Source organism: Ptychodera flava, chromosome 17 (assembly GCF_041260155.1).
Source record: "Ptychodera flava strain L36383 chromosome 17, AS_Pfla_20210202, whole genome shotgun sequence".
NCBI lineage: Eukaryota > Metazoa > Hemichordata > Enteropneusta > Ptychoderidae > Ptychodera > Ptychodera flava.
In genome coordinates this window covers 6,053,648-6,065,750 of record NC_091944.1, presented here as the reverse complement: position 1 = coordinate 6,065,750, position 12,103 = coordinate 6,053,648, and the positions used below count along the sequence as shown (strand labels likewise).

The following is a 12,103-nucleotide window of genomic DNA, read 5'->3' as shown; positions in this document are numbered from 1 at the left end:
TCCGCCAGCGCAATTAGAAGTCAATATGCATTCGGTCTTGAAGAGCTAAATTTCTTCGATGATGCCGAAAAAATAGCTAAGCAGGTAAGTGACTGACTGTATTCCGTTACTAAACTGACCCTCATTTGTGTACAAGCCTCCTCCCTCCTCCTTCTCTCCCTCCCTCCCTCTCTCTCTTCCTCTATCTCTCTCCTCTCTCCCTCCCTCTCTGTCTCCCTCCCCCTCTCTCTCTAATACCAACGTTTGTGTTTTTTTTGACGACAAGAATTATTTTTACGCTCCCATATATGCATATGTATATATGCAAATGAAAGGTATTCGTATATGGTGGCAAAATGGCGTCTGTGTGTATGTATGTATGTATGTATGTCTGTTAGTCCGTCCACATCAAAAACTCCTAAACACTAGCACCTACTGTCTTAGTATTTGGTGTACAGGTGCATCTAGGAGTGGAGATGTGAATTTGATCAAATGAACATGTCAGTGCCAAAAATATGCAAATGAGGGGAAAAAAAGGAAAAATCCTGCAAATGGCTAAAACTCAGTAAGCATTGGTCAGATTTGGTTGAAACTTGGTATGCAGATTTCTTTAGGTATTCTAAATTATGTGTGCAAAAATTGGGATGAAATTTGCATGTTTGTATTTTAAGGGTATTTTTTCCATTTTTAGTCAAAAAATCTTGTTCTCTGAAATCGCTCGTCTGATTGCTATGAAACTTAATATTCATGTTCCTCAGAATGACGTCAGTCATGCTTGTACAAATTGTATTGATATTGTCATATTTGTAATTTTAGGGCAATTTTCCCAATTTTTGATAAAAAAAATTTTAATCCAAAAACTGCTGATTTGATAGCTTTGATACATGTATTGGTATACAGGTATCTAAGATTAATCTCAATATAATTTAATGATGGTATGTTGAAACTGGCAATTTTTTTTTATTTTTGGGGCAATTTTTGCCTTTTTGGGTCAAAAATTTTTCTCCTTAAACTTCTAATCTGGTAGCTTTGATATCTAGTTGTACAGGTTCCTAGGGTTTATGTTAATTAGATATATTTAAAATTAGGATGAAATCTGCAATTTTGTATTTTGGGGGCAATTTTTCTCATTTTGGTCAAAAAATTGTTTCTCAAAATTTACCTGTCTGATTGCTTTGATATTTAGTAAACCGGTCCTTAGGGTTTTGTTAATAAGATATTGAAATCAAGTTGAAATCCGGAATTTTGAATTTTTGGGGCAACTTTGCGAAACTTTCAGTTTTACTGGGATATCTTTCATTTTGTATTTTTAAGATTTTTTTTGGTAATTTTATACCTACTTGAACTAAGAGTATATAATGTGGTGATTTAGTAAGCATTTGATATGGTAAACTGTATTTGGTGTTGAAATGTGTTAAAAAATCCTGGCAGATTTTGAAAAACTTCCAAACAAATGCCAATAAAAAATTCAGCCAGAGAAGGTTTGACAAAAAGAAAAGGTGGGAGAGTGGGGAAAAAAGAATGTACAATGGATCGGATAAAAAAAATAATGTACCTCATCGATCTTCCAGACACCATCCTTATCAAATGGTCCACCCCGATGTATTTTTGTGCACAATTAACCATGCAGTGTATTTTAGTTTAAGATGTCAGGCTAGGTAAGGATTTGAAAGGAATAGTCAAGTTCACCACAGTTTAACTTTATCTCCTGTGTCATCATCCTTGTGTAATTGGTTAAGTTTGTAAGTTGTTCGAGATGTGGATGTACCAGCTGTTCTGGAAGAAAACAATGTTTACTTTTTCCTGTAGGGTTTCTGAGTTGATGATTGTATGTTGAAATTTCTCCATGTATCTGGTGTATGGGCAAAGTGTAAACGTTGATTGCATGTTATATATTTCAGTCTGTGTCAAATATTGTAAATGAAAAATCAAGAACAGTTTACTGTGCGCTTGTAAAAGATAACATATTTGTCAATACATAAACTGCCTTGCAGATTGATTGTCTTAAAAATTATCACAGAAGTAGAAAAGGAAAAGAAACTAATCAAATTGCTGTAACATATTCACTCTCAGTGCCTGTATAGGCCTATACTTAACTATTTTATCATTACATTCAGCTGTTTGTTATATCTTTATCACTCTCCATTGGCCAAGGCACATTTGGGGTCAATGTCATCACTCTTTGCCAGTCTGTATGTCAGTCTGTCTGTATATGTATGTCCATGTTTCATACAATTGTTGACATGTTTTGATAACTATATGGGAGCGAACAGTGATGTTGTCACTATTTTGTCTCTAATTTCAACTATCTTCAAAACTTTTTGTTGTTTTTTAACCATTTAAAGGCACTCGAAGTTACACCGAACGATATCTGGGGAACACATACAATCGCCCACGTCAGGGAGTCACAGAATCATTACGAAGAAGGTATATCATTCATTAAAAGCAAAGAGAGTGACATTCAGGTAACTTTTGAAGTGTTACTCCACAATTACGACAACAATGAGAATACTCCAAAGCTCTAAATGGTGACTCTTTCATTGTTGTGGTAGTGTAATGGTGATATAGTATGATACATTGGGTCAGATATATGATTGCATTGTAAAACGGTGTAATATTATATATTTTGACATTGTATTGTCAATAGTATGATAGCATTGTCATTCAGAAATAACCGTCAATGCTACGGGAACGAGATTTTATTAAGTACATTAACACTGTAACAGAAAATTTGGATTATGTTTTGAATTGGTATCTTATTTATCCGATTTCAAGTATTAAAATGGATACATCTCTCCTTCCATTTCAGGATAATTATCTGTCTGGTCATATATATTGGCATTTGGGTCTTTATTACATAGAAAAGGTAAATATTGAAGATATATATATATATATATATATATATATATATATATATATATATATATCAAAAGAGGTAGTTTTTTGAATTTGAAAATGGGTCCTAATGTAGGCTATCAAAGAGGTACTATGGCGGGTTCTATGAGAGGTACTATTGTGTGCTCTATACGACGTACTATTGGGATCCTAAAAGAATTACTATTTTGGGCCCTAAAAGATGTTTTATTATGTTCTCTACAAGAGTTACTATTATGGGCTCTAAAAGAGGTACTCTTTTGGGAGCTAAAACGGGTAAATTTGTTGGTTCCAATATTAAGCCAGCTGTTTTGGCAGTGCCTTACTCTCACGCTGTTAGCCGGTAAAACCTGTAAACAGATGCCTCAATGGAATTTATCTCAGACTCGAGTGTTTTTGCTGTGCATGAGCACTTGACGACCAAGATGCTTTAAAATATTATTTGACTCTTATCATTCAGTGATTTTCCTAGGTCAGATACGGATAAAAATTTATAACAATTGAAAACAGAGTACCAAATAACTGTCGTTTAAAGCCCCAGTATTTGTAACTTTTAACAATTGTTTTCATATTTTTGATTAAAATGACATCCTCAGTATGTGAAAGTAGACCATAATTAATACTGAATCGCATGGTTTGCATGCCCAGCCCGCCTCACGATTAACAGTAAAAGGAGTGAAAAATGACTTCTTGTCCGGACCAGAAGTCAGCTTTGTTGACACACGAAACGAAACGTAATCACACCACCGCGCATGCTCAACCACATCTACGCAAGTTTTACTGTGGCGTCCGTAGAAACCATACGCTCTTCGAAAAGGCCTGGTCCATGGAAACTGGAGACTCAGCTAAAAACGCGTGAAAGTTAGGTGAAATACCGGAAAGATATAAATATGTAAGTGTTTACAGATTGTTCCGACTATAATGAGCCGTGCAAACAAACGTCTTCAACGGTCTTGAACAGCTAAACTAATGACGGAGGCAGTCGATTGTAAGCTGCATGCAAGGCACTGCACGTTGTGACCGACGGTACGGAGATCAAGTTTGCTGAATGAATTGAGAGAGAAAAACATATATGAATAAAAATTCAACTCTTCACCATTGTAATCATTGTACTAGTCGTTTCTTCCATCATGGAGTATAATGAAAATTTCGTTGGAAATAAATGACGGGACTGATTCTGCTCCGTCTACTCAAACGAAGTTTTGTGTGCGGCCAGGCTACACTGCAGGCAACACAGCCTATCAACTTCGCATATCGTTGCCGTAAGGCATAATTGAAAACGCTCAGAAAGGAAAAATTATATCTTGAATGCAGTACAAAGTCTTACTTATTAAATTTAAAAGTATTTCCAAATAATATCGAACGTAACGGGTATCTAATCCTCACAAGGACTACAGTAGTACAATTATCGGCTAGCTGCGATGCGATGGAGCTCCAGGCATTGTAAGCTTAGAAGTTCGAACACAAGAGAGATCCCGGCCTCACTGCAAAGTCGTCCCCTGCGCACCCGGCCCGACAGCAAACTAACCTCTTGGTTTGATTCTGTTGTTTATATATTTTTGTATAAAATTCATGATACATATATCTGACTTTCACAACTGTACAATTTGCTCAGGACTGTGAGTTTGGCTGTAGTCTACAGACGATCGGAGGGAGCTAAGGCAGGCCCCAAATTTGCATGGACAATGCCCGGGACAATTGAGAAAGTCATTCACATAAACCTAAATGAAGTGATCAATACAAAACTTTTAAACATCACTGGTTCTGAAAATTTATGATCAATGGTTCTGACCTACGGATTTTACACTGCGGCGTTGTTTTTTGTGTGTTTGGCCGGCTACTAGTCCTGTAAGGATGTACTTCATGGAGGTAGTACACAAGTGCAGTGGGCCGGGCCGAGATTGGTGTGGGGCCTGCAGCAAGGTAAAATTGACAGCGTCCATTGCAGAATGCCCGCGTGTTATCCTTTCTCGTTTGGGAGGAAATTTACCGCTGTATTCAGAATGCCTTCTTACCAGTATAAAAGCTTAGTAACTGATGCATCAAGAGCCAAGAGTCTGTAAATTTCTTAGCAGTAGCTCCATTGTTTTTTTTTCTAAATTTTCGCTGAGATACAGCCGTGCGTATACTGGTCCCGATCGTTCCAACTCAGGGGTTCACAGTTTAGGGAGCCGTCATTATTTACGACCTGGGGGTCGGAGGAATTACATTAGAAACTCCGAAATTTTGAGTCACACCCAAGCCAACCATGATGACTTTGAGTAACCCCCTCTCTAACAGAAAGTTTGGCTTACCTGAGCCCATGTAACAATATGTAGATATAAAAGCTCACCTAATAACCAGTCTCCGACCATATAGTATTGTTAAATTTGGATGGGTAGCATGTCATTATGGTATGGTTAAATGTCCAAATTGTTGTTGAACTCTTGTCAAATAAAATATACATTTCTATGATAATATAAAGGATGAATTCACAACAGTTCAGTTTTGTCCTAGATCATGTGCACTTAAAGTGATATCTGTCGAGAACATTTCTCCATGACCCAGCCTCTCCTTCCACCCCTGGTAACGACTGCAGAAAACTACTGTGTGACATCATCATCACCACTTTTGATCCTCATCTTTACTGTCGCTGGTGCCATTGCGTACATGAACAATGATATCATTCTCATCGTCACTATCTTCTCTTTCATAATAAGTACTGCTAGTAGTAGCAGCTACATGTACTTGTAGTTTTTTTTGCCTTGCATCATCTAGTTGATATTTCTTTGTACTGTTTGAGTATTTATTTTCTTTTTATTTAATATGTATCAGTGTCAAATATTTATTATCAACTAATCACTATGTCATTGAGGAAAGAGTAAGACAAAGAAAAAACATTTTGTGAGCACCCCTTATAACTTTCAATTTTTGAATGACCCCCACGTCGTAAATACTGACGGTACCCTTACTTGCTGCCAAAGGCCATCGCGTTCACTGCATTCGACAGCCTACCATACATTGCCAAACTATATTGCTTCGATTTCGCAATCACCTTGCCGCTAAAGCGACGATCAGCTGAAATTTATTACTTCAAGTTACTCAATTTTGATAGCTATTTGCCTACAGAAGTGAGCCAAGTGTATATAGTGTCGTCTTGATTTTACATCGGTACCCGGAGTATCCGACTCTGAGTGACCACTGCAGGGTGCGCATCGGTGCACTGCCGACTGCTGTTTGAATAATCCGTATATAACGCACACTGTACCAGAATAGAATGTCAGCCTCCTCTGCCAAAGTTTAAGTACGTATTTGAACAGAGAAGAACAAAATAAAACCATTCGCAAGGTTATTCTGCCGGCGACCATGGGCGATTACCCAGGCAGTGTGGCGTGGCATGGCATGGCCCCAGGAATGTTGCAGGCTAGATGATGTCATCAGTATCGGCGTTCTCGGTCACGTGCACAGCCTACAAGTTGTCAACAAACCCGCGCGGCAATCCAACTCGATCGGACAATATTTAGCGTTTGTATGTCACTACAGGAGCATAAATTTGGCTTACTTCTTTACTGAACAACATTTCACGATGGATGTAAGAGAATAACATGTAATTTCGAACATAAAAAAAGGTTAAAAGCTACAAATTTCTCATCTTTTGATTTTTGATTTGTTACTTTAAAGGGTGACTTTGAAGCTGCCCTGACTCTGTATGACGACCGGGTAAGTAGGATTGCACCTTTGCAAAAAGAGGACTTTCATCTGGTCATAGCGTTTATGTGTATTATATGTTTAGCTCATACACATCAAACCTTCACTGCCACACGTAGACAATCAACAGTGCGCATCATGTGTGCGTTTCGACACGGAGAATACACAAGAACGACCTTTCTGTTAACATATTTCATATTTCAATTGTTAATCCATCCTCCCCCTCCTGCTCTCTCTCTCTCTCTCTCTCTCTCTCTCTCTCTCTCTCTCTCCCATAGGCATACTAATACAACTGATATTGAATCGTTATGTATCAAAAAAGGGACTACGTCCCCGTACACTTGAAGTCAGGTACGTTGGTACTTTCCTCAGAGGAAGCATATAAAATCTAGATTTTGGGAGGTTTGCAATTAATTTTAGAATTTGTTTTAGGGTTGGCGTTTATCAAAAACTGCACTTGCCACCCCAAAAGAGGGAAAGGGTGGGGCCTTAGGGGAACTTTCCGCATCACAATATATTTACCCACATGTTTTCTCACATCCTCAGCTCTCTAAGTATTTGAGTAATGGCGCGATGGTCGATATGACTGATGCATCGTCTTTCCTCTGTCGCCTAGAGTTTGAAGGTAAACGAAATATCATATAAATAATTTCTAAGATGCTGGACTGAAAATATATTTAGTGCAGGTGTAGTCATTTTCGTGGTCGTAACGTAATGATATTTTTCATTTCATTGATCTATTATTCTCACTGAGTTAGGAGGAGCTGGAACGGATAATGGAGCTCATATCATAGTCAATATATTCTGACATATTTTTATTCCGAAGTGATTAATTTCCATCGTGAAGTGTACTTTTGGAACAAGTCTACACTAAAATGTCAACAACTTTCCATTCGGAATATCGCCACGCTCCGGAAAATTATCGAAAATAATTTGAGTCGGAAACAATCGAATAGTCCATGCCGTAGTTAGAAATTGATCTTCAAATCTAATTACAGGAAAAATTGTACCATTCTAACAAATATTTACATGTACATGAATGATCTGTAATGTACGTATGACAAGCAATTCATCATAGTTTCTCTCCCTCTCAGTTCTTTCCAAAATGTGTGCTTTTCGTCGTTTTGGCAGGTGTCAATGTTGGTGACAGGTGGCAGAAGGTCCACGAACGATTCCTTCCCCACCTCCATGACCACGTATACATGTTTAATGACATACACGGGTTAATGGCGTCACAACGAGCGAAACAATTCGAGGTTGCTGAAAAGTTGATTGAATCCATTATGAACTTCATAAGGTAAATATTACATGATCCAAGCTTTCATGTGTGAATTTCAATCATACAAAAGATGTGACTTATAAATAATTGATTTATGCAATTTAAATAATCTGTTATTCTTGACTAACATTTATAAAAAATTCCAAGCGGGATACCGTGCATGAACAAAAAAGTACATTTGAAAAACACCTAACAATCGAACAGTATGTACCGTTTTTTTTTTGTAGTAAACCATCTGCTCTTTTCAATGATTCTATTTAACATTATCATCTAGCGATTTCATCGATGTTATTTCAAATATAACTTATCATTTACTGCCTAGTGTTTCGACTGTCGACGCATTATTACAGGTAACTTGCTAGCCCCGTACAAAAATTGGAAGGGCCGAACTCGCTTTCACTCATGCAAGGCTTATATAATACTGCAGTGTTATGATGTCAATCTGTCTGTATCCCTCTGAATCTCACTGTTTCAGCAATGCAGATGAAGAAAATGCCAAGACGCAGGTGTTCAGAGATGTCGGTGTCTCCCTGTGTGAATCATTTCAAGCGTATGATAACGGTGAATACGGCAGAGCGGTCGACATCATAACACCAATTAAATACAGAATTCAAGAGATTGGCGGAAGCAAAGCACAGGTTAAATCCGCCCTCTACTCAATGCATTCATTTATGGAAGAACTTTGGTTCCATCATGAAGAAAATCTAATATTATAAGTGCAAAAGGTTGACAGAAACTGAACTTCAGTGAATGTAGAAATCTTTCCAATCATGTGGCCATCAGTAATTGTGTCCTTTGAACACATGCTGGTACAGAACTTCATAAACACTTGTAGTCTTTGTATCGAGAAACCAAATTACCCCAATAAGTTTTCTTCATTGTCTTTTGAGGAAGATACACTGTTTATTATCTTGAACTCTGTAATTGAGCTACAGGGGTACAGGAAATTTAATATCTCGGGTAGCTATTCAGCGGTCACTGCTGCACTTGCCCTTTATACAACGATATCATAAACATTTCGATGGTCAATGGAACTGTAGTAAGCTTAGGCATTAAAGTGTGTCTCTCAAACGTAATAAATCAACGCAAGAAGTTTGAAAACAGTGAGTCACAGAAAGTTATCAAATTAAGTGTAACTATGTAAGTAGTCTCATCTGTTTTCACCTACAGAGAGATGTCTTCAATCTGTTCCTTATTCACGCCGCCCTCAAGTCTTCAGAAAAGCGACACCACATGCTCGCAAGGTATCTATATTTAAGTTACTGTTGTCGTCTTTCATGTGGACGCACTTATTTCGTTTAATCTTCCAAGTATATTTATTCTTCCAAGTAAATCACAATGACTGCTTTTAGGGCAAAGAAAGCCCTAGACAGGTTCTACTTTAGGGACGGACCATTGGATATCCCAGACGAATCTGAATGCATGACGTTCATGGTAGACCCGTTTTGAAATGTCCATATCGATTTTGCCAGATGAAGCAAAATAAGTTTGATGTCCGAAGAATACTTGTTCTTTGGCTCGTAATTCCGCGATTGAAAAAAAATCTGTTGAAATGTTGTTTAAAACAGTGAAATCGGTCTTCCAAGTTCAAGTAGAATACTTTGCAGTACATTATTGTATTCTATAACGTTGCACATGTACATCACATATCACTAGTTTTAAAGACCAAATACATTTATCGCATTGTACAGTGAACACTGTTTTCAAAACCTTGAGTTTCAGCCAACGTAAGGAGCACAAAATCCACAGTTTACCAAAAAATGGCAGATATGTAAAGTTTGAATTTCTGCTCGGTTACAGTCTTTGTCTATTCGTTTCCTGTTTCTGCAGGAGCCTTCTGCACGAGAGGAGCGCACAGCGAAAATGTTCTCCGATGAATGATAGGCTTTTTGCTCAATTACCCTTGGATATATCGGTTGACCCAAACATGTACTGAATAATGGGAAAGATAGCTCTACCGAAGATGTTAGACATTATCGAATTATTCATCTTATGGGAATATTTTACGTTTAGAAAACAATATCAACCAATATAACTCGTGGGAAAAAGCCAAGGGATATTCTTGTCATTCATCTCCACGTATAGGGGTCACATTGTACAATATTACACAAGCAATTGTGCAGGACCTGGTCAAAACGTCGAAGAATCGCTGAAGCTTATCATTGCACACGTCTGTTGAACCTTGGGCAAACCGACCTTCGTAAAAGCTTAACTTCCAAACCTTGTTCCAAGCTCGTACAGTAACCTTGGACTGAACTTTACGTGTAAGTTTTTAATGATCATTGTTCTACTAGCTTTGCGGTGCATATGTGACTCAAGGGTTATTGTTTTGCCCAATTGAGAGAACCGATTTTGTTGCCGAGTCTCTGAAAATTAATAGTTTGAAAGTTATCATCTCATGCTAATAATTAAGTAAAAATATATACCAGTAGTTAGACTTTTGATAAACAAACAACAAACAACGAACGCATTGAAAATTTGCATCATTACTACCAACATCGCGACACAGTGCTTTCATGTTGTCAGCCTGCCGAAGAGTACGGCCTGGTCGACTGCATCATGACTAATGAATTAACTGCTATTTGATAAACTTCTTGTTGACGAGGTTTAATATCGATGATCTGAATTGTATCTAGAAGACAGAGAAGTAACATACTCCATAGCACTACACTTTACGATTCGTAAACACAGCGTCTCAGAAAGGTCATGATCATTTTACTTGTAAGTTGACGCAGCATCACTAGAGGATATTATAGTAGGCCATAGTCTTGACTACATGATGTACGCTGATGACGCACAGATGTACTTTATCTGCAATAAACCTGAAGATTTTAGCGCCGGGTGTTGAAATGTGTGTTGATGATATTCGCGGATGGATGAGAAGTAACATGCTGGTGCTGAACGATAACAAGACTGAAGTTCATTTTTCATCACGCTTGAAACACGATATGGCAGAACTGAATAGCCTCAGGATGGGTGAACTCAACATCACTCCCTCTCCTTTCGTACGGAATCTTGGTGTTATTCTCAACAGGCATGGCTTTATGTGTGAACATATCGGTCAAATTTGTAGGAACGCATATTTCTCTTTATCAAGAATCGGTAAAATTAATTAATTAATTAAAGTAAATTAATCGACAAGCCCACTACTGAGAAACTCATCCATGCATTCGTTACCTCTAGACTCGACTATTGTAACAGTCTGTTCTATGGCAATTCAAGTGACCAGCTGATCCGTCTGCAGTCTGTTCAAAATGCAGCAGCCCGTCTCGTCACTGGTACACGCAAATATGACCACATGACTCCTGTTTTCATTGATTTACACTGGTTACCTGTGAAAGCTCGTATACATTTCAAAATTTTATTGACTACTTTTCAGGTTGTTAGAGGTGATGCACCGCTTTATCTGAAAGATTTAATTGATCTGTATGTACCGTCAAGAAATCTGCGATCTTCTGAGAAATTGCGTTTAACTCCTCCTCGCGGATAAGTCCTACGGTCAGAGAGCATTTTCGGTATGTGCTCCTTTGCAGGGGAATGCACTGCCTTCAGAAATTCGTTGTGCCAGAAATGTAACTTCTTTTAAACGTTGTTTGAAGACTCATCTTTTTACTAAGTTTTACTCATAATTGTAGTTTTTTTTAGTTTTTGAGCTGTTTTTATATCTTTTGGATACTTGTGTTCAGCGCACTGAGACGTTTGTGGAGTGCGTTTTTAAGAATTAAATATTATTATTATTATAATTAAATTCGGACTCAAAGCTTATTAAAGGAACCCTAAAGAAAGGCATACTTTCGTGTGGGTCGTTAAAACAAGTTACATTTTGGCAAACCAGCAGACGATTTAAATACCTTTGACATGTTTTATTCGTACTGCAACAAAATATATATGACGCACATTGTACACAGTATATTACAATGGCCGAGTTACGAAGCTTTTTAAGATTATAAATTTGGCATATGGGACGTGTAAAGAAAGACATTGACAATTCTTGAAGATGAACTGACTGGTACAACTCTACTATATCCACATATTGCATTCGCAGAGATGCCAGAGATATGCTAGCTCCGTGCGCTGCGCCAGGTCGATATTTGCCCGATTTTGGTCGGCCTCGTAACTTTCGCGAAGGGCTGAGGATATTTTTCACAACACGAAAAATTGCTCACTTTACCCCATCTAGCGTATATATTTTACAACTAACGTCGTACTTGACTAAAACACAAACATCCTTCAAATTTTGAAAACTTTACATCTTAATAATTAAATTGTTTGCTCTTTTGTACC

At 37.7% G+C, this 12,103-nt stretch overlaps 1 protein-coding gene across 5 annotated transcripts in view; it reads left to right on the top strand.

Moving 5' to 3' along the window:
- Window positions 1-12,103, top strand: part of LOC139115246 (tetratricopeptide repeat protein 38-like) — a 260,249-nt gene that overhangs the window by 7,894 nt on the left and 240,252 nt on the right. For 2 of the 5 annotated variants that reach the window (XR_011548080.1, XM_070677219.1), the window contains exons 6-10: window positions 9-84; window positions 2,325-2,444; window positions 2,789-2,845; window positions 6,514-6,552; window positions 7,087-7,165. Coding sequence is in view for 4 of the 5 variants with exons in the window: in XM_070677219.1 (XP_070533320.1) it covers window positions 9-84; window positions 2,325-2,444; window positions 2,789-2,845; window positions 6,514-6,552; window positions 7,087-7,165 (371 nt within the window). In the remaining variant the exon portion in view is untranslated. Of the gene's footprint in view, window positions 1-8; window positions 85-2,324; window positions 2,445-2,788; window positions 2,846-6,513; window positions 6,553-7,086; window positions 7,166-7,671; window positions 7,838-8,294; window positions 8,458-8,989; window positions 9,064-9,649; window positions 11,512-12,103 lie in introns of those variants that run through there. The other 3 variants (XM_070677220.1, XM_070677222.1, XM_070677221.1) reach the window with 3 other exon arrangements.